The sequence below is a fragment of the Trametes versicolor genome (assembly GCF_000271585.1).
Source record: "Trametes versicolor FP-101664 SS1 unplaced genomic scaffold TRAVEscaffold_10, whole genome shotgun sequence".
Taxonomy (NCBI): domain Eukaryota; kingdom Fungi; phylum Basidiomycota; class Agaricomycetes; order Polyporales; family Polyporaceae; genus Trametes; species Trametes versicolor.
Window position 1 is genome coordinate 1,125,440 of NW_007360330.1, and position 21,141 is coordinate 1,146,580.

Genomic DNA, 21,141 nt, shown 5'->3' on the forward strand with positions numbered 1-21,141 from the left:
GCGGTCTGTGTGCAAGGGTTTTGTTGGCTCGTCTCGGCATGAGACGAGGACGTACCGGGCACGCAATTAGGGCTGTACGTTTACAGGTTCTGGCTTTGTGCGCGGCCATTCCTGTCCTCCGTCTGCTCTGCCCGGACGCATTGCGGTAAGGAAGGCCAACTTTCGTGTTCGGGTTACGGCTAGCCGCAGGATGGCAACTCACACTTTCCCTCATACCACGGGCGCGACGACCCATAGCGTTCGATAGTTGAATTGGCCAATGGCGGGCCAGGGCGGTCTCTCACTCTCGCTCTTCAATCTCCGTCGAATACACAGCAAGCAAGCAACGATAGCAGAGCACGGTCGACCTATACCGCGCGGACCCGATTACAGGCGTAGTATACAATAGTGTATCGTTACTTTTGGGCGTAGGCCCGAGGAAAGTGACGGGGCGGTCTCTGAATTAGATCTTGCTGGGGAGATGTTGCTTCGCTAGATCTTGCCGAGGGAGAGGTTGCGGAGGTACTCGCGCGCCGTGATGCGCACGGTCTCACCGAAGGACCAGAAGTCGAGCGTGGACGAGAACGTGTCCGCGAAGCCGAAGGGCAACATGAGCGGGATCCAGCCTACAACGCGCAATCAGTTTTTCGCTTTCCGTGACGCACAGATGCTGGGGATGCAGGGAACAATTGAACGCACCTCTGGCGTACTCGAGCGCGTAGCAGCCCTCGTGCATCTTGTACTGCTTGACGTGCCCGCGGCGGAGGTGGTGCACATCGCCTGGGCGGTACACCTCCATCTGCAGTTTCGGCGGGTCGAACGCCCACTGCTCCCCGACGAGGATGTTGAAGTAGTCGTCCGCGGTGTGCACGCCGCTGTGGCCCTCCGTCCCGAGCGGCGTCCCGAACACGATAAGGTACTCGGTGATGCTCGCGTGGATGACGTACATCGCGCCCATCGCGCCGCCCGCGTTGTTGAACACCCACTCGCTCGCGTCCGTGTTGATCGCGATAGCAGACGAAGGGTAGTGCGCGGTGAGGTTCGAGACGATGAAGGGGATGATCGCGTCGATATCACCGGGGTGCGCGCGCACCGCGGCCTGTGCAAGCTCATGGAGGTGCTCGGGCGTGAACACGTACCATCGGTCCTAGAAATGGGCGTGGCGTGAGTCTACTGTGTTTCGGGGTTGGCGCGACAATCACAAGAACACACCTTGACACGGTCGAGGACGGCGCAGGCCAGGTAAATGACGTAGGCGATGACAGCGCGGTACGCCCACTTGATGAAGGAGCTCCCGGGCCTGGTGGACGCGGCCGCGCCTCCAGACTTGGCGACGCCCGACGCGGACTTTTTCGTGGCACCCATGGCGTGTGTGAGCTGGTCGCGGTGTGTGAGGAAGGGGCGGGAATAGCGCACGGTTTATATGGCGGACGCGCCGCCGCTACGCGAGAGGCCGAGGACGAGTGGAACGATGTCCGGCACATATTTCGCGGGCGTCGCGGTCCGGCTCGAATCCGGCTTCCCCGCCAACGCGCGCTCGTCAGCAGCGCTGACTCCGCGCGCCGGTTCGGCTTTGATGGGCAAAGCGGTCTGAGGGAACAATGAGCTGCACTGAACGAACCGAACCAAAGGACAATGGGCGTGCCACGTTGGACGGGAGACGCGTCTGTCCTGATTGGGTGTGCCCCGTGGCCGTGTCGCCCGCCTGCGTTCCCCCGTCCCCTCCTCCCCTCTTGCCCTCTCCCCGTCTTCCCCGACGCCCGTTACCCCCCCAGCACCCGCCGTGATACCCTCTGCTCTGCAGCACCCTCTAATCCTTGCTCGACGCGCAGCAGACGACCTCACGACCGGACTTTACGACGACTTCGGACCCGCTAGGAAATATTTCCACGCATACATCCACATTCCGCATATCCAACCCAGACACGCACCATGCCCTCGCGAATTCGCAAGGCCGCAGCCGCTTCCCCACCACCCGCGACGGCGAATGGCGACGCTACACCACCACCGCCCCCGCCCAAGGACGAGGCGGCCGCAGCCGTCGACGTCGACGCGCTGCTGGCGCCCGTGCCCGGCGAGCAGCGCGAGGAGGTGAAGGTGAACAACGCGAGTGCGTCAGATATGAAGCACGCGTGCGACGATGCCCTCAAACGCGTACGTACTCTTTCTTCTCTTCCTTGCTTCTCCCGTTCGTCGTTGTGGTGGGCTGTACATCTGGGTGGGGGAGGGCGAGGTCGTGTGCGAACGCGCCGACCGCGGACCGCCTCTGCGTTGATTGTGCTGCTGTTCGTGTGATGTTGCTTCGCGCTCGCGGCTCGGGCTGGGCGTGCTAGAGCTTATCGTGGTTTGCGGAACGCCGACGCCATCGACGTCTGAGGTCCACTGCGCGTGCCTGATTGCTCCAATGCCTTGTCGTCTGTTCCTGGCTTGGTTTAGGTCGTGTTTCCGTGGTTAACGCCGTGTTGTGTTCACGATACGCAAAGCGTCGCTGTATGCGGGTCAGTGCCGCGTGCTTTATACCAGTTGTGATCTTTGCATATGACGCTGCTTATGACGGCAAGGGCCAAGGTGGTTCCGCGCACCCTTCGCGCACAACTAGCTTTGCCTTTTGAACTATCCCCATGCTCGGGACTGCCCTGCCGATTCGTAGGCGCGCGCCGGATGAGGCTCTCGCTCTCCTTCTGCTGTCTATCTCAATTTTTATTCCCAAGCTGACCTGAACGCCATTCACAGTATCTCTCCCGACCCGACCTCTTCAAGCAAATTCACACACATACAGACGTACGATTGGCTCTCGGCTGGCTCTCAGTACTGGTCGCCGGCGCAACGGGTCTCTATGGCTGGCGCGTACCCTTTGAACAGGGCAAACCCGTGGTGTGGGCGGGGGTGATTGCGTACGTGTCTCCTTTTCTCCGCATTACACGCATCGCGCAACTGCCGAACTTGTGGCGTGCCGCCGAGCTGCGCTATGTGCGGCACGTTTCATATGCCGAACGCAGATGTTGATCATAGTTTTGACCCTGCAGATACGTGATCCTGACGGTTATCCAAACGCTATACGCGTATTTTGTCGAGGGCGATATCGTGTTCGTCGGGAAGCGCAAGACGTTCGACAAACGCGTACGTCCCTCTCCTTTCTTTCCCTTCCCCGTACTCACGCCCGTTCCTGTAGATCGTGACCGAGCGGATAACGATCACCTCGAAGACGACGCCCTCGACGCCCCAAACGCCGCCAGGATACGCACTCTCACTCGCGTACGTGCGCTCGGCGGCGGGCGGGAAGACGCTTCTCGGCAAGGGCCGCGCGCAGGAGGAGCGGCACTACACGGAGTTCTTCGACACCGCGGGCGTCATGGACCAGGAGCGCTTCGAGCGCTGGGTCGGCGGCGTTGTCGGGCGCGTCATGGACGGGAAAGCGCAATAGGCGTAGGCGCAGGGAGACCGGTGGTGAAAATTTGTACGCCTTAGGGGCGGGTATGGGTATACCGTATGGATGGCACTATGGATGGCACTATGGATGGTATGGTATTTAGTGCGTAGGTGGAAGGTAGAAGGTAGTAGGGAAGGCGAAGGAGGCTGTACGTGTACATGTAGTCGGCCATGGGCTCCTTTTTTCATCTTCTACTCATGCGAGGCTGCAGGCAGTTGTGTCTGTGACATTAAGTTTAAAGCGAGGGTGTTTCGGCGTGTTTGTCTTTGTGTGTTGGTTCGAAGCTGCACCTTCTCGACGTGAAAAGAAGACGGTCGGCACCTCTCCCCATGTTGTACAGCGTCTCTACAGCATTTTACTCTAGCACATCGGTACTTGATGATTGTAAGTAAGCTAGTTCTGTTCTAGCGCTTTTCTCGCATATCAACCGCTAAAATGCGGGCCGCGCAAATGGTTCATGACCGGAACCTTCACCTCTTCCTCTTCGAGCCTTAACGTTGACCGGGACCCCTCGTCCATCTCTCCACCTACAGTCCTGGCTGCCTCCCACGATGCCAGCTATGTCGCATGCCATAGTCCTTGCCCATCTCGACCATCTTGGGTCAGCGTGCTGGTTGACGTATTCTGCTCAAGTTGCCGCAATGAAGCTCCCCAACGAGCCTTTCTGGGCCCTGCGATTTGGTTTGAAAAACGAGTGGAGTTATGGTCCAACTGAACCTGATTTGATTTGCGCAATCTCTACACTTCCGTCCTCTCTTCCCATTCCCGACGCCTCCTTCGCCCTGGGTCCCAAATTGGCGCTTGACACCCACGAACTGTCGCCTGGCATTGCACCTGGGAGCGTGCGGCTGACTGTTCATCCTCCTTTAGAGAGCGCGTCGGATGTGCTACACGAGCCGGTCTATCTGCATACAGCTCCAATCCTGAGGATGGCAGGGAGTCGCCACCCGCCTATCGAACCTGAAGAATCGCGTCACCAGCTGGATGCCGAAAGTCTTCTCAAGTTCACAGCGGCCGCCTCTGCAAATATAGAACACGCTCGGGATGCCTGGTTCGCGCGTACGAAAGTGTCGCTGGAAGAGTGGGTAGAGCGCCACACTCCCGCTACTGAAGGGAACGAATTGGCACAAGATTGGGAGCCCGGCAACATCGACCCAACGTACATCTTTGGCGAGTTGCAAAACCCCCATGAGTATTGCTTCAACTTTTTCCCGAAAGGGACAAGATACTATTGCGAATATCCGACGCCGGTTTACGAACAAATGGCGCTTTATGATCAGTACGTGCGCCGTTTTGTTTGCCCGCTTGAGCCATACTGATTGCGCCACAGGCTCTGCAAAGACTACAGATGGTCTGGCGTGGAACCCACCATCCAATGGGTGCAGGCCATCCGCGCGGTATGTTCCTCTTGTGCGACCGCCAAAGGCAATCCCCACCGACACTGAACGTTACGTCTCACGCAGGAGGTGGACAATCGTAGCGTGCCCCCACCGAGTTGTGTGACGGCTGATGTTCCCGTACATGCTCCCGTGAGCTCTTTGATCGAGAAAGATCCGGCATTCCGGGCCAAGCTGGAGCTCCTGACGGAACGGATTGCACTTGAGTTCATGCAGTCCCCGGACTCGGATGACGAAGACGATTACACTAGTAGCGGCGGCAGCGGTAGTAGCAGCGGCTGGGCGTGGTTCCTCCCTTTCGCTAGCCCAACTATCGCTACGTACTATCCACGGGTGCCAGTGCGGCGCAGTCCACCCGTGGTTGTCCTTGACATGTTCGGCATCATCCTAGTGAGCGCCGCAACCGACTTCGTCATCGGCATGATTTGAGAATACTAACACGGCGAACGCTTGTATAGGACAGGGAAGGCGCTATCGGCACCGCGCTCGAGCCGTGGCTACCCCTAGCCCGCCGCTGCCGCCCCGACGATGTGAGAGAAGCTGTGAAACTGTACATCGAGCTCGAGGCGCTCGCGATGCGCGAACTACGCTCCAACGCCACCTCTCTGCCGACCATTGTCCACGCCGCGCTGGCTGCACTTGCGAACAAGCTCGATGTGCCGTCCGCCTCCCGCCCTGCGTTATTCGCCGACGCCGCCGCACGTATCCTCCATCCCCCCCTGATATACGACGTCGAGGAGCACGTCGAGGAGCTCTCGCGGCTTGGGTGCGCCGTCGTCGGTCTAGTGCCCTTCTCCTGTGACACTCTGGCCGCGCTCCGCCCCGCGCTCCCGCCCCGCCTCCGAAACACTATCAAGTTCTTCCCCGTGCCCATTCCGGTGCACACGGCGGTCCCGTACACGTTCTGCGCCCAACTGCGGCAGTGGTGCCAGCAGAACATCCCCGCGTTGCGCGGCCGCTGCGCCCCCGAAGACGTCGTGATCGCGACCACGGGCTTGGGCCGCATCGTCGAGCCTGCGACGGCGGATGCGCATCCGACGGTGCTCGTCTGGCGGCATGGCTTGAACATCGAGGGCTCCGTCGAGTACGCCGTCGGCAAGGGCGAGATGACCCCAGCCCCGTCGACGGTGGTTTGGGGCCTCGAGGGGCTTTGTTGTGCGATCAACCCAACGGCTTGAATTGAAGTGGCATACGGATACGTGTATCATGCATATGGGTGCCCATTGGATCGTCGAGCTCATGCGGAGCGGTCCGTCGACTTGTGGGCGCCTGTCGTGATTGCCGTGCGTGCGGCCCTCTCTGTACGTAACACCACGAGCCTTCGGCGTGATCAAGATCTGTAAAATTCAACTTGGAGCTGCGCTGGCGCATTGGCCTGCGACACATCAACATGCGTGGGGCCCCCAAGGTACACCAGTTCATTCACTCCTATTCCGTGCGCGGGATATATCAAGTGACGCACAGATTGGGCGAAGGATCGGAAGGCAGGTATACTTTATTTTGTGATGCAGCGCGAGCAGACCACCAACACCTCTTCTGATGTTTTCTACAGGCATTGTGATGCGCGCGTTCAATATCAACACAGGAGCCGAAGTCGCTATCAAACAAATGAGCCGCACCAACAGAGATGACCTCCTCTGGCCCATATTGAAGTTTGAAGCATTGATGCACGCGCTTATCCCTGACGGGACAGAGGGCTTCCCGTCTGTCCACTATGCTGGCCCAGATGCGAACGCGTACGTCATCGTCATGGACAGGCTCGGTCCAAACCTCGGCGCGTTGCACTGTCTGTGCAGAGGGACATTCACACTCCGCACGATATGTATGCTCGCCGATCAAATGGTGAGCTGTCCGACCGCTTCGACCGTTTACGAAATGGCTGAATGTTTCATTTTCTCCCTCGCTACCCCACGACAGCTCGACCGGATCCAGCTAGTGCACTCTAGAGGGATGGTGAGCTGCGACATCAAACCCCACAACTTTGCGATGGGCTTCGACAAGACCGCCCACATCGTCCACATGTTCGATTTCGCAGGCGCCAGACTCTACGTCACCCCAGATGGCGAGCATCTCCCGCTCTCCACGAGCAAACGTCCCCTCGGGACCGCCAGATACGCCAGCCTCGCCGCACACAAGGCTCAAAGTGCGTCTTGCCCCCTCTCCCTCTGCCTCGCATATTGCTAATGACGCCTATCTACAGCCGTTTCCCGCGCGGACGACATCGAGTCCTTGCTCTACGTTCTGCTCGAGTTCCTCCACGGCACCCTCCCGTGGGAAGGGCTCCCCGTATCCCTCGCAGCGAAGACTGTTTTTGTTCTGAAGGCCGACTCGTCGCCCACCGGGTCTGTCCAGACGCTCCTCGCGCGATCCCCGCCGGAGTTCGCGGCCTACCACGCCCACGTGATGGGTCTCGCATTCGGGGCGGAGCCGGACTATGCGTTGCTCCGCGGACTGTTCCGCAGGCGGATGCGCGATGAGGGCTGGATGTACGACGGAAGGTACGACTGGATGGACCCGTCTGGGCTCGTGAAGGGGACGCTCGTACCCGCGGAGTACAACGTGTCGATGGACTTCGTGGAGGACAAGGAGTGGAACCCGAAGTATACGTGAGGGCGGGCATTGGAGAGCTAGTACGAGTACGACGGGAAACTTGGGTACTCGGACCATATAGCATCCATTACAAAGTTCTTACTTCGTACTTGTTTACAATATCACCCTGCTATATTCTCGTGACCTGCGCGATCTGACTTAGCCTGCAGTGTTATCTTCTTCCAGCCAGCAGTCAAGTGAAGGTCATAGCACTGGAGACGGAAGCTTTGTATAAAAGTAGATCGACTATCATCTACTACAATCAGCTTCAGAGACTACACAAGCATATCGTAAATGTCGTCGTAGCGCCACATAGTCTCGACACCGCACAGACTGGCAGAAACACAAGCACCATCTGGCGAGGAACACAGCCCACGTATCGCACCGGAGCTGACTAGCAGTCCGGCGCCATCCTGGAACCTGCATACCGCTGGCAACGCAGTTGCACGAAAAGTGGGACACCACGTCAGAAGGAGAGAGCGCGACAGAGCCCATCCAGGCCGCCAACGACGGCCGATGGCTGCGGAGTGGCATGGCCCGTGCCAACGACGAAATTCACATCGCACTCGATGCCTCCAGGCCGCTTGATCAGCACCGTGGGGTGCATATCTGTCGACGCCCAAGCGAGAATCCGGCCGACGCCCCCGCTCCCGACGACGATTTCTTCCGGGGCGCAGCCGCCGTGGCACGATGGGAGCACCTGCTGACACCACCGGCGAAGCGTCGCAAAGAACGTGGCGGGGACGGCGACGTGCAGCGGTATAGGGCAGGGGAAGAGCTGCACTCCGGCTGCACGGAGGCGGGGCGGGAGCACGGCCGCGAGCGTGCTGGCGGAGAAGGGCACGAGGGCGACGATCGTGCAGCCGCGCTGGGAGAGCTGTGCTACGGCCCGCTCGGCGTCCTCGTACGGCTGTGGATGGAGAATGGACGCGGCGGCGTCGGCGAAGAAGGTACTGCGAAAGACCGCCGGCAGCCCGAGCCTAGTTGAGAATGTGGCGAGGGCGGTGTGGAAGATGACCGGTAGCGACGTGGCGCCGGCGCACAGCTCGCGAGCGGCCAACGCTTCGAGCTCGATGTAGAGTTTCAAAGCTGCTACTGAATCGCGGGGTCGGTGGCGGACCAGAGGCAGCCACGGCTCTAGAGCGTTGAGGATTGCGCCTTCCCTGTCCTGCATAGAACGTGCCATGCCATTCACATCAACGCATGTCTGCCGGAGGCGAAGGGTGCTCACCAGAATGACACCAAATGTATCGAGGATGACGACTCGCGGAGCGGGCGGGAGAGGTACACTCGAAAACCGCGCCGCGAGGAGTGGGCACGCGAACGGAAGCCACCAAATCCAGACGCTTGAACCGCTGCCGCTGTCAGAGTCATCGCCCTCTTCGTCCTCCAGACTCACGACCGGCAAAGATGCCATGGACATGAAAGCTCTCAGGTGTTCGCGGAAACTAGCTTCTTGTTGGAGTACGGTTCGAGTTGATGCCGGGGACGAATTTGCATGGGACATGGACGGCTTGCGTCGATCCTTGAGGTGAAAACTTTGCTGACAACGAGGTATGATTCAGCGTCCGGGCGAGTCGCCACTGGCAACAAGGTGAAATACCGCTCGGCTGCCCCGCACCCACGCAATGGTTGATTCTACGTTGGGCCATCTGTAGTCTTTGCACACCCTGTTTTTACTTGTGACATCGACTTTTACGACAATTGAGCAGATGTACTTGCTGACTATAAAATACCGTTGGATAGTCACAGAACGGCAGAGGGTGGTCGGGGTCGCCATAGGAGAAGTCGAAGCAATATGCATGAGGATTGTGCAGTTCACCGAACATGTATGTAGGGTCCGGATGGCCATTGAAGAGCGGCCAGTTCGAGTCGTCATCCAGAGCACATACAGCATAAGCGTATGGCAGTCTTGCTTTCAGCAATTCCTTCTGCTGGCATTCCCAATATTGGTAGATCAACTGTCTGTTAGTAATCACAGCTGATTTGAACAGACGAAGACTGTCAGGGTCAAGTTGATGGAACATGGCGGTGTCGTCAGCTATGCGGCCCCCTTCCATGATCATGACGGTCGGCACAGTGTGCACGTAGAGCGGTTGGTGTAGGGCAATGCCTAGACAGCGTATCGATGGCCAAACGAGTAGCTGAGGCCCTGGAGCCCCGCCGGTATCGGTGGACAGTTCTCCGGTATCGATGTCAAACTTGGGCCCCAATGTTAAGGATGTGTTGGGAAGGTGGAAACCCTGTGGCGTCGAGGATTGCGCAGAGCAAGGCACCCGGCGCAGGGTCCTCTTCTGATTGCTCGGTCAAGCTGAATCGGATGGCCCAGAATGGCGAGCAGGGAATTCTTGAGGCAGCGAGACGACCGGAGCGAGGTAACCAATATGCGGATGCGGCGGGATTGAACTGGGCGACAATGAGTGAGTGCGGCATCTGAGAATAGCGGATAGAGATAGTAGAGATGGCATGAAGTTGTTCGCGTGGATACTTTCAGTCGTAGTGGTGGCCGTTCTTACTTGAAGTGCAGCAGAAGCAAGGCAGACGCGTCCCGGGGCTCCTTGACCACGTACCACCACCACCTACGTTTTTCCCACGCCTCTCCCCCGGGTGTGCGGAAGGCGTCCTCGTCCATAGCAGAGATGCTGGCAGGTAAATATGATTTATTACGGGACTGTGGGTGCCTCATGAAGGATGTAAGAGCACCGACAGCAGAACCTGCAAAGCGGGGATGCTAGAAATTGCTGTATGTGCGATGACGTGTATGCTCGGGGCAGGCGCTAAGCCAAACCGGAAGGAAAAATCTGCTGCATGAGCCTCTGGACCCTTAGAAGCACGCGGGGATGTCTAGAAAGGCTTAAGGGCTAGTGAAAGCTGGCCTAGCACCCAGCAGAAGTGAGATGGTGAGGCCAAAGCTACGAGACCCACGGCTACCTAACCAATTTGGCCCGCGATGCCTATTGCATGTGATGGATGCACGAGCGCGCTGAGGCCGGCACGGAGAAGTGGTAAATACAAACAGACGAAATACAAAGGAACGCGGCAATAAGCCATAAGATATATGAGAGGGTGAATGTCTGCGAGTGAGTGGATGTAAGTGACCAGTATGAACAAACGCGAAAGTACTTAACCGGTGCACGCGAGTGGACCACTCACTGCATAAACCGCCAACGTCGCCCACCACGGACGAGTGAGTGCTGGTGAGGAAGGGGATGAGAGATAATGGGTAGCTGCCTAATACTGACCTTTGAGAGACTAAGTAGTTGCAAGTAGGCACGGTACGTCCTACGTAGTGCAGTCAGAGTTGGAGCTACACCGCGCGAGACAGACTCGCGGTGTATGGTGTCCGGGGTGCCAGGTGGTCTCGCACGAACTGGCGTTCGTACGCCACGGGCGAAGCTCGTGCTACCTTGAAACGACATAACGCGTCTGGCTACAGCTTGGTCTCGTGTCAGCTATCTAAGCTGCGTAATGCTCTATACGCGTGGGTAGCGACATCATTAAATAGCCCTCGAAATTTCACCCACAGCCCTGTACGACTACGCTCATGCCACCCCAATCGACTCCGCTCATCCTTCACCGTCCCTCTTGGAGGTCTGCAGGTCAACTTCCACGCGCGCACGTTCAGCTACGAGGTATGCCGTCTATTACGCGTTCGGCCGCTCTGCATCGTTAACCCTCTGCGCAGGCGGAAGACGTTGGTTTCGTGCCGGCCTTCTTCGGACACGTTGAGAACACGGGCGACACCACGCTCCGCTTCCTCGAGATCTTCAGCACGAACCACTTCGAGGACATCAGTCTCAGTCAGGTGCCTCGCCCGAGACTTACTTCTTCAACGCGCGAGTACACCGAGCGTCCAGCTGACTTCGTTCTTCTTGCCTTGTTCCGCTAGTATCCGCAGCGCGATCTGGCACGGAAGGGTGCGTAGGCTCGCGCGGTGACAGATATCAGCTTATTATGTCTTTATGGTGAGTTCATCGTCCATCTGCACAGCAGCTTGCAGCGAACAACACCATACAGGGCCCGGATATGACCGGCAGGGCCACGGGTTGCCCCCCCCCATTGAACGTCAGAAACTGCCTTTCAGGCCGAGGTGCGTATCCAGCCCTTCTAGACTCATCTCTAGTGCTACATCTGGCAGCCTTATGGTAAGCATTTCTGACATTGCGCCGGTATGCTCAAAACTACTTTCGCATCCTTCGCAAATGCTCACCTGTTCACCCCTAGTATCCACAAGCTCTCAACACAAGACGGCAGCTGAGAGCCTGGCCGGTCAAGCGAAGGATGGTGGCGTATTCCGGGTCGAAGTTGGAGGACAGCGAGTGCGCTGCGCTGCGCAGGACGGGTCAATGGTCGGCCAGGCTTCGGGGCTGTACTACTTACTGACATGTACACGTACTACATAGTATTAATCAATAGCCTATTTGTGGTTATAAGTATCCGGTCCAGAAACGTCGGGTCCTAGGAGCGAGCCCAGAGCAATCAAGGCTCTTTCCCTATACGTCTGCCTGCTTAGTCTTTCTAGTGGTCTCTCGCTCGTAGTGCGACTAGGCAGCCTCGTGCGTTGTTGTGTCAGCTCTGCTATATGATATCTCTACCTCTTGTCTACACTGCTACTACCACGCGCCGTACACTATAGCACTTGCCTTACTGGACTATCTCGATGGCCTATAACTACCTGATACCCGGTAACGTCGCGCACCCTCAATTAAATTCGCACTACCATATCTAGCTCACTAGCCACTAGTATTAACCCGCCTTTGTAGCACGGTCACGCCGCATGTGTGCTAGAAGAGGGTTTTACGCAGTGACTGGTATCACGGTGATGCACCGGCGCATGCGGTCGGGCCGATTGCGTGGCGAGGCATAGGAGCGCAAGGATGGATTGAAGGCGGCGCGATGCTGTATCAACATAGGTGGGTGGACTGCTGGAGGCGCGGTGGCGTGTCGGCGCAGACGGCGGTGAGGCGCTGCGGCGGCATAGGAGGCGCCGAGGCGTTGTGTCGACGTAAACGGGTGGCGCGGCGCGAGAGCACTGGCGGAAGTAAACAAGAGTACAGTGAGCCACGTGAAGGGGAAAACGCCCACGTCCACGCCCGCGAACACGCCCGCGAACACGCCCGCGAACACGCCCGCGAACACGCCCGCGAACACGCCCGCGAACACGCCCGCGAACACGCCCGCGAACACGCCCGCGAACACGCCCATCTGCCTGCCTTCCTGCATGCTGCTCAGGCTTCCATGACAGGCGAAGCCCATGAAGCACAAGAAGAAGAGAATAGAAGCACACTGCTGAGAAGGGAAAGAAACCGCATATATACAGGGTGATTGAAGGAGATAAGACGCAACAAGCCGCCCCATACAACCCCTGCTGCCCCACCACCCACCTACCCACCCGCCAATCACCTGCTGGCATAAACCATGAGCCAGACGACCTTGATCCTGGGCGTCCTCAGAGGGTCCGCCCCTGCCAACACACCAAACAAAAGTCGCTCCTTCTACACGGAACAGGTCGACGTGACCATACCGCCGAAGACGCCGCTGAGAGTAGGCGCAAGGGTGAAAGTCTACACCATCGAGGAGATCAGCGACCCCTTCGGGCGAGCCCAGGACGATGAAACTAGGAAAACATACCAAGCTGAGCCGCTGGGTGTCGAGGGGAGGATCACAGGCGTCAGGATGATGGAGCGAGAGGTCACTGAGTTCGTCGTCAGCAACGAGAACCCCCGCTCAGCGACGGCGCACGCATACCTGACGATCAAACACGAGCAAGGGAAGACGGTGAACTTCGAGCTCTGGAGACGGATCCTCAGATGGCTCATGCTACCCATGCTGGAGACAACGCGGTGGATTCCGATGGAGGACGGAGCGCTTGTCCTGGACAAAGCCAACCTCCCGAGCACGGCGGAGGAACGGATCGGTTACGGAGACTCCTCAGGAGTAAGCTACAACGGCGGGAGAGAGGACGCCTAGTCCGGCACGTCGGATGCAGGAGACTGAAGAGGAGAGGAGAGAGAGGGGTCAGACACGGAACGCGAACATGAGAGAGAGAGAGAAGAAAGAATTGGGACATAGCTTGACCCTTGCCGATCTGCAATCGCACGCCGCTGAGCAGGAAACATAGCTCGCCGGAACATGACGGAAAGGGGACGCAACCCCGCGCCGAGTAGATCCGCGAAATGGGGAGATAAAAGTCGGGCGGCTAAGGCGAGCAGCAGTGTGGCCGGCAACAAAACGCCGATGCAAAGCGCTGGCGGAAGACAAATCTCGCGCCCGAGTGAGCGAGAACCTAACAGAATGAGAACGATGGCATGAGTAAGAACGGAATAAGGAAGCAAGGGGAAAATGAGCGAACGATAAGTCGCGGGAGGGGACGTACCGCGAACAAGTCAGAAGAGCTACAAAGCAAGCGAAAGCAAGCAAGACACGCGGAAACTGGAACTAAGCTAAGACAAGGGACACACACACTGTGAATGAGCATGTAAGTCATGAGAGGCCTCAACAAATGTGAGACTGGACGAAGCGCACCGCAGGAAGTCCCGAAATGAGACAGAGGGCGCTAAACCTGGAGAACAAGCACGGGTGACTTCGAGCAAGCACCCGGCGGGACCGGAGAAGCTCCAGAGAAAGCGAGAAGAACCAAAGAAAGAGACGAGCAGAAGACGAGGCACCGACTGAATGCGAGCGCGAACCACGGCGAGATCGCTACCCTAAATGGATGAGCGCCAGACGCTTCCGGGGGCGAAGCAGGAAGCGCTCAATTGCACTGAGCGTTGTGGCAACAACTGCACCGGAAGCGACGGGTTGTCGACCTGCGCGCGACAGCGAGGATGGCTCCCGGATAGAACCACCGCGCGCGCGAGGCGAGCGCGCGACCTGTCTGCCCATATACCGGACGCGAGTCGAGCTACCCCTCCTTGCCCCTCCCCACTTTCCCTCTGCGCCCGTTTCAGCGTGCTACGCCGCGCGACGAGAATGGATCCACTTGCTCCGCCCTACGGTACACACCAGAGCCAGACGGCTGCCCCCCTCAGCCGAAGCGCGACACCGACGAACGGCGCAGACCCCGATCCGAGCGTGAATGAAACGACGCAAACCAGTAAGGAGGACGCCATGAGGAGCCTCGATGAGCTCATGGAGCAGGAGAGACAAGCGAACGAACTAAGAGTCCAGGAAATGGCGAATGGACAGGTATGCAAAGTACAACGCGCCTCATGAAACGATAGAACTAAAAACAGTACTATTACCTCCTTATAATTGAACGCACTCTCCGCCTAAATCCGCTACAAAACCCGAACGAAATGGGTTGCACAGGACGGTGTGGATGAAGCAACGCCGATCGCGACGCCCGCGTCCCAGCAGACACGCCGGGCTGAAGCGCAAATGGCCTCGCCCGACCCGTTCATTGTCACCCCCGCACGTGGGCAACGTATCGCACGTCCCTTCGCCCCCCTGCTTGGGTACGAAATGGAGAGTACTCAGGAGCAGTCGAAGGCAAGCACCGAGCAAGAGGACTGGCTCCAGGAGCTAACCTCGGACGCGGGCTCGTCACAGAATACAACTCCAACGGAGAGACCGAGGCCGGAGACTGTCGGGGCGAACAGGATCACCCACCGACCAGGCCAATCAACCCACATTGCTGCCACCGCACCGCCCGAGAGACCTCTGAAGAGACTTAGAACTGAAATGTCTCCGGAGACACCCTCGCACAGCGCGAGATCGTCGCTCGCGGCCGTACCACACACCCAGACCAACAACGTCGACATGAACCAGAACACTGCCGTTACCGCCGTGCGAGCTGGGACGTCGTCGACTGATGAGCCACTGCCGCAGTATACGCCGCCGAATCAAGAGGTCGCGGTGAATAGGTCGGACGTCTTCGGGTTTCTCGCCGACGCGGTCAACGTCTGGATAGCCCAAGGCCCTATGAAAAATGGGGACGCACCCCCAGCCCCGTACGACGGTAGCGACATCGAACGTCTGATTGAGGCATGCGCCTCAAGCACGCAGCAAGAGGCGCCCGCGCACACGATGGCACTGTCCTACAGCATGACGAGCGAGAGCACCCAAACGATCTCTAATCCCGCTCTCCCCGGCATCTACCAGAGCGATCACGCGGCACGACAGCACACGCAGCACGCGGCGTCGTACCCGCGAGCGAACTTCCAACTCGTGCGCCACGACAGGAGGGCAGCCGCTGATATCGGGGAGTATCAAGTGACGGGCGTGGACACGGGAGAAGCACCCGAGAGCATGGATGTCGATCCCAACCCATCCCGGGCGCACCAGCGGGGCTCGCACGGGACCGAAGTAGCGGCCCCGCAGCACCCCGCGGCGCCGGGATCGGGCACCGAGGACTCGTGGCCGCCCCTCGCAAATTTCCGGACGAGCTTGGACAGAGTCAGGTTCCTAAACACGAGCGGAATCATCCGTGTTGTCGAACGCATGCTAAGCAGCTACCCAGAGCGCCACCGCAGAGGGCCCTTCGACATCACAAACAACCTCAGCGCAGCAACCTTGCGCGCGTGGGACAACGAGCGGCCGAACCAGCGGTGCCTCGTTAGCTTCTACAAAGGGAAGGTCCTCATGTCGGAAGAAGACGTGGAGTTCTATCGAAGCATCATTCGGGCCGTGTTTAAGGAAGCTACGGGAGAAACCGCCTTCATCGTCTACTCCCCGAAGATCGCACCCAGGCGCGACCGGTGGGACAGCGCGAGGTTCTTCCCTGTCCTGAACTGCTCCCCACACGCGACGCGCATCCTTTTCGAGCAGAATGGATGGTCTACCCCCTTCGGCTCTGTCTTCATCGACATCGAACTCGAACGCATCCCCTTCTACATGTACACTCTCGACGGCTTCGCTAACGTCCTGGAGCGCGAGAACCTGCTCGCTACGCAAGTTGAAGGCTACCTACGAGACAAGGACGCGCAAGCCATCACTAGGGCACTCGTAATGCACGACGTCAACCCTCCGAACGACGTAAACAGGCGCGTCACCGAGATTCTGAGCCGTATCGTCGTAAGCATCGTCGACTATGGGGCGCGCGACAAGCAGGGGAAGCGACCGATAGTCGCGAACATCCACTGCGCGCCGCCGACGGAGGATCCGGTTCTCTGGGAAGAGTGGCGCGATGGGCTTCAAGCTCTGGGCGCACCAACGTCCTTCGGTATCGGAAAGGTGCGCAAGCATATGAGGTGCGACACGTGCCACGGCGCCGACCATCCGACACACATCTGCCCGTACGACAAGCTTGGCTGGTACGACACCCCCAACCCTCCCCGAGCTAAGCGCGGCGCGCCGCGCGTGCAGTCCCAGACTGCCCCGCCCCAAGGGAATCGGACCCAGCCTGGAAGGCAAGGATGGGCTGGGGAAGACGGGGGACAAGGAGGACTTGCGCCCCACGTCGCGCAGCACCTGCCCTCGCACGCTCAGCAACCACCGCAAGTGCAGCAGACCTTGAGGCCTCCCTACAGCGGCGCGCCGCTCTACGGGAACTTACCACCGCGATACGGAGCGCAGCCCACGAACGACGTAGAGGCCCGCGGCAGCACAAGGCACTCTGGGGGTGCGCCCGTGTACGGGACCAACCACGTAGGGGGGTACGGCGGAGCACCGCGAGGCGAGAGCACGCACAACTACAACGCCGCGCACGACTTCACTGCCCCGACAACGAGCGGCAACGCGCACTCCTTCAACGCTCCGCAGACATACGGCGGAGTACCTGCACCGATGGCCGCGCCTGTGAATGCGCATGCGCGAACTAGCCAGCCAGCCTACGGAGGAGCGTACCCACACGGGACCTCGCTGCCTTTCAACGACCCGCAAGCGTACGGGCGCGTGGACGTCCCGCAGCATCTCGGGGGCGCGCATCAGCCCAACCAACACCAGCCGCAGAGGAACGCGAGCTATGAGAACCAAGGACGCCCAACGCACGCACCACGCTACGAACAAGCGAGCCGCGCGTCGCAAAGTGTCCCTCCGGCTCAACCCTTCATGCCTTGCACGCTGAACGGGGAGCAGAGGAGGAACAACAACGGCTGAAACCACTCCAAACGCGAGGAGCACCGGGGCGCGCACGCGCGCGCGTGAGTCGGATTGTGAGTCGGATGAAGCCGAAGTGCGATACACGCTGTGAAGGAGACCATGCGGATGGGAGATGACACGAAGCAACGTCCCGTTGGTATCATAGCGAGAGCGCGAGCACTGAGCAGACACCCGAGCACGTCCTATTGTTGTAACTAAAGACTGAGCACCATCTTGACACTGAGCGTCGACAAATGTATACCTTCTTGATAAAATCCTCGGCTACCACCTCTGGCTACGGTGGTTATTTCGCCGTCACTGCCCCTCGCGCCGTGTCGCACCGAGCGTAGAGGACCTGGCGGTAAGCCCACCTCCGCCCAAATACACTGGCTTAGGCACAGGAAAGCGGAGGTGACAAAACCCTCAAATCCTTCGTTAAATCGGAGGTGAACGGAGACCTATTGAGGTCCTGACGAGCCGTGCCGAGAGGCTGAAGCGACGGGCTTTGGAGGACTGCGAACCCTTAACAAAGCACCTAGCATAGTCACCGAGGGGGCCGGAATGCCTCCTGCGTGCGCGGGATGGTTGTATCGCGCATTAAGATAACCAACGACCCCTACCACTACTACAAACGAACACACACGGATGCCTACAAATGGTCTTGGACATATGCGCCCCGACAGGGGGGGAGGGAGCGCTGCTCCTGCTGCCACGAGGCCTCCCGTCGATCCCTCTGGAGGGATTGGTGGCGACTCCTCAGCACATGTCCAGAGCGACCCAAATGGTGGGACGGCCACCTTGGGGAGGGCCGCGGGCTGTGCCACGCACGAGGAAGCAAGGGAGCGGGGGCGGAGAAGGAGAGTGAACACAACGAAAGCTAAGTTACAATTCGCGAGCCTCAACATGAGAGGATATGGAATCGAGAACCGTGAGCAAGGCTCAGCCAAATGGATGCTACTAAACCAGTTAGTGCGAGTAAACAAAATCGCGATTCTTGCGCTTCAAGAAGCACACATGAACGAGGAAAGACTGAACACACTGAACAAGATCTTCGGAGCGCACCTGGAGATAGTCTGCTCCCCTGACCCTGAGAACGAGACAGGAGCGAGAGGGGTAGCTTTCGTCATAAACAAGAGACTAATCAACACCGCGAACATGACCTCAACGACGATCGTACCGGGACGTGCCATGATGCTCGACTTACAATGGTCGGAGCAGCGCAGACTCCGGCTGCTAAACGTCTATGGACCGAACGACCCATCGGAGAACGCAGCATTCTGGGATAAACTGAGGGAAGCACGAATGCCGAGGCTCGATGTTATGGCCGGAGACTTTAACGTCGTAGAAGACGGCCTGGATCGTATCCCGGTGAGGATGGACGCCCCGAGGGCGGTAAAAGCCCTAGCAGACCTCGTATCGTGGCTCAGTATGCTGGATGGATGGAGATCGGAGAACCCGCAAACGAAAGGATTTACCTTCATGCAACCCTCAACAGGAAGCCAGTCGCGACTAGATAGAATATACATCAGGAAAGCGATGAGTAGAGATGCAAACGGTTGGAATTTGACTGAGTCAGGCATACCGACCGACCACAAAATGGTCCTTGTATCGCTGGCCGACTACAAAGTGCCGTACATCGGAAAGGGCAGATGGGCCATGCCGACGCACCTACTGAACGACGAGCAGATGAAAAAGGAGATGAAGAGGCTAGGCGCAATTCTGATACGCGACCTGGGGGGACTAGTAAGACGCACGCAGAATAACAATCCGCAAACGATGTACCAAGCTTTCAAGGACCAGCTCACGCTGGCAGCGAGAAACCGTGCTAAGGAGAAAATACCGAAGATGCAGAAGAGACTGGACGCACTGAAAAAAGACCTCCACATCCTACTGAACCCGGAGCATGGCACGGAGCAAAGTGCGGGAGGAGAAACTGTGCTAACGCAGGAGACAACGAGATCGGCTGCAATCTTACAAGATCGCATAGCGAAGCTTGAGATAAAGCGTTTCGGGTGGACGAGAAGAAGCACCGCAGTGCAGCACTGGGCTCATAGTGAGACGATGAGTAAGCAGTGGATAAGGGCGAACACAGCTAGACTCACGGCTGAGGTGATGTTTGAGATGAAAGACCCGGACGAACGGGGGGAAGGATACACCACAAATAGCTCTAGAATGGCGCAAATTGCGTGCAAATTCTATGATGACCTGCAAGATGAGGAGCCGTTACAGCAGGGGGAGAACCACGACACGTACATCCAGGACGCTCTCAGAAACTTGAGCGCGAGACTTGACAACGAGCAGAAAGCGAGCTTGGCGAAAAGAATATCTAGAGAAGACGTGAGCGAAGCGATAAAGGGTGCAGCGCGCAACAAGTCACCGGGCCTAGACGGCCTTCCGGTCGAAGTATGGAAAGAGTACGCGCGGTGGTACGACGCGGATACCAAGAAGGGCGCGCCAGCAGTGGACATGACAATGGCGCTTTGTGCTGTCTTCAACGACATTGAGAAACATGGCATAGACCCCACGGTGTCCTTTACGGACGGATGGATATGTCCGATCTATAAACTGAAGAAGGATAAGCGCGAAATAAACAATTACCGCCCAATAACGCTGCTGAACTCAGACTACAAGTTAATGACGAAAGTGATTGCAACTAAGATAGCCGACCACGTACCGAGCATTGTACACATGGACCAGGCAGGTTTCATCCCCGGACGACGGATTGTAGACCAGATCAAGCTGTCGAAGCTGATGCTGGACTACGCGGAAGCTGAAGAGGTCAATGGGGTGATTGTGGCACTCGATCAGGAGAAGGCATACGACAAAATCAACCATGAATACCTGTGGGCGGTGCTGAGGCGGCTTAACTTCCCAGAAAACCTCATTAACACCATAAAGCGACTGTACGAGCGAGCGGAGAGCTGCGTGTTTGTAAATGGAGTAAAGAGCATGAAATTTAGAATCAGAAGGGGAGTAAGGCAAGGCGACCCAATGTCCTGCTTACTTTTTGACCTGGCAATAGAGCCGCTTGCAGCGTCATTCAGGTCGTCCACGCTACGAGGTATAAGCGTACCGGGCGGGCAAGAGAGGCTGATAGCGAAGCTCTTCGCAGACGACACGACCGTGTACTTGTCGGAGGATGACGACTATGAGGAAATGGAAGCAATCACATCGAAATGGTGCCGAGCCTCGAGAGCGAAGTTCAACACCTCTAAAACGGAAGTACTACCTATGGGAAGCCTGGAGTATAGGACGAGACTAGTCCAAAGCCGCAAAATGAATGGAGCATCGACAAGAATCCCTGAGTCAGTACATATTGTTAAGGAAGGGGAGGCGATCAGGTCCCTAGGAGCATGGATCGGAAACAACGCACCGGAAGCGACGCCATGGACCGCGATTATCCGAACGATAGAGTGTCGTCTCGATAAGTGGAGCCAAGGAAACCCGACGCTCAAAGGGAGGCGCCTCATCGCGGGGATGGAATTTGGCGGACGAACACAGTTCCTTGCGATGGCGCAAGGAATGCCGGCGGAAGTCGAGAAGAAACTAACAGACATGGCTATAAGCTTCATATGGAACGGTGATAAACACCCCCGCATAGCGAGAGACGTACTATACTCGAAATTTGGAGAAGGAGGAATCAAGCTGCTGGACATCAGTGCGAGAAATGAGGCGATCGACCTGATGTGGCTCAAAGCTTACCTCGATCTGACTAGAGACCGCCCC

At 58.0% G+C, this 21,141-nt stretch overlaps 10 protein-coding genes across 10 annotated transcripts; 7 read left to right on the forward strand and 3 right to left on the reverse strand.

Moving 5' to 3' along the window:
• Nucleotides 1–316: 316 nt before the first annotated feature.
• Nucleotides 317–1,393, reverse strand: TRAVEDRAFT_66397 (ERG2 and sigma1 receptor-like protein). Its single transcript, XM_008044071.1, has 3 exons — nt 1,192–1,393; nt 679–1,126; nt 317–605 (listed from the first exon to the last, which is right to left on the reverse strand). Exons 1-3 carry the CDS (start codon nt 1,342–1,344, stop codon nt 472–474), a joined length of 735 nt encoding a protein of 244 aa, XP_008042262.1. The 5' UTR covers nt 1,345–1,393; the 3' UTR covers nt 317–471.
• Nucleotides 1,394–1,748: 355 nt separating this feature from the next.
• Nucleotides 1,749–3,650, forward strand: TRAVEDRAFT_172586 (uncharacterized protein). The gene is made up of 4 exons (XM_008044072.1): nt 1,749–2,133; nt 2,713–2,873; nt 3,006–3,099; nt 3,152–3,650. The coding sequence occupies exons 1-4, from the start codon at nt 1,912–1,914 to the stop codon at nt 3,401–3,403; spliced, it is 729 nt and encodes a 242-aa protein (XP_008042263.1). The 5' UTR covers nt 1,749–1,911; the 3' UTR covers nt 3,404–3,650.
• A 2,689-nt stretch (nt 3,651–6,339) lies between these two features.
• TRAVEDRAFT_153252 (casein kinase) lies at nt 6,340–7,513 on the forward strand. The gene is made up of 3 exons (XM_008044073.1): nt 6,340–6,648; nt 6,724–6,949; nt 7,007–7,513. Exons 1-3 carry the CDS (start codon nt 6,346–6,348, stop codon nt 7,414–7,416), a joined length of 939 nt encoding a protein of 312 aa, XP_008042264.1. The 5' UTR covers nt 6,340–6,345; the 3' UTR covers nt 7,417–7,513.
• A 348-nt stretch (nt 7,514–7,861) lies between these two features.
• Nucleotides 7,862–8,818, reverse strand: TRAVEDRAFT_51086 (uncharacterized protein; the record flags this gene model as incomplete). The annotated part of the gene is made up of 1 exon (XM_008043796.1): nt 7,862–8,818. One exon carries the CDS (start codon nt 8,816–8,818, stop codon nt 7,862–7,864), a length of 957 nt encoding a protein of 318 aa, XP_008041987.1.
• A 907-nt stretch (nt 8,819–9,725) lies between these two features.
• On the forward strand, nt 9,726–11,284 carry TRAVEDRAFT_51087 (uncharacterized protein; the record flags this gene model as incomplete). Its single annotated transcript, XM_008043797.1, has 3 exons — nt 9,726–9,770; nt 10,995–11,027; nt 11,081–11,284. The coding sequence occupies 3 exons, from the start codon at nt 9,726–9,728 to the stop codon at nt 11,282–11,284; spliced, it is 282 nt and encodes a 93-aa protein (XP_008041988.1).
• Nucleotides 11,285–12,192: 908 nt separating this feature from the next.
• On the reverse strand, nt 12,193–12,618 carry TRAVEDRAFT_51088 (uncharacterized protein; the record flags this gene model as incomplete). The annotated part of the gene is made up of 1 exon (XM_008043798.1): nt 12,193–12,618. The coding sequence occupies one exon, from the start codon at nt 12,616–12,618 to the stop codon at nt 12,193–12,195; it is 426 nt and encodes a 141-aa protein (XP_008041989.1).
• A 195-nt stretch (nt 12,619–12,813) lies between these two features.
• On the forward strand, nt 12,814–13,365 carry TRAVEDRAFT_51089 (uncharacterized protein; the record flags this gene model as incomplete). Its single annotated transcript, XM_008043799.1, has 1 exon — nt 12,814–13,365. One exon carries the CDS (start codon nt 12,814–12,816, stop codon nt 13,363–13,365), a length of 552 nt encoding a protein of 183 aa, XP_008041990.1.
• Nucleotides 13,366–14,367: 1,002 nt separating this feature from the next.
• Nucleotides 14,368–17,433, forward strand: TRAVEDRAFT_22783 (uncharacterized protein; the record flags this gene model as incomplete). The annotated part of the gene is made up of 2 exons (XM_008043535.1): nt 14,368–14,583; nt 14,707–17,433. The coding sequence occupies 2 exons, from the start codon at nt 14,368–14,370 to the stop codon at nt 17,431–17,433; spliced, it is 2,943 nt and encodes a 980-aa protein (XP_008041726.1).
• Nucleotides 17,434–18,366: 933 nt separating this feature from the next.
• TRAVEDRAFT_130458 (DNase I-like protein) lies at nt 18,367–19,305 on the forward strand (the record flags this gene model as incomplete). Its single annotated transcript, XM_008044074.1, has 1 exon — nt 18,367–19,305. A coding segment is annotated over one exon (939 nt), but the record flags the coding sequence as incomplete, so codon positions are not given.
• Nucleotides 19,306–20,406: 1,101 nt separating this feature from the next.
• On the forward strand, nt 20,407–21,141 carry TRAVEDRAFT_130382 (uncharacterized protein; the record flags this gene model as incomplete). The annotated part of the gene is made up of 1 exon (XM_008044075.1): nt 20,407–21,141. A coding segment is annotated over one exon (735 nt), but the record flags the coding sequence as incomplete, so codon positions are not given.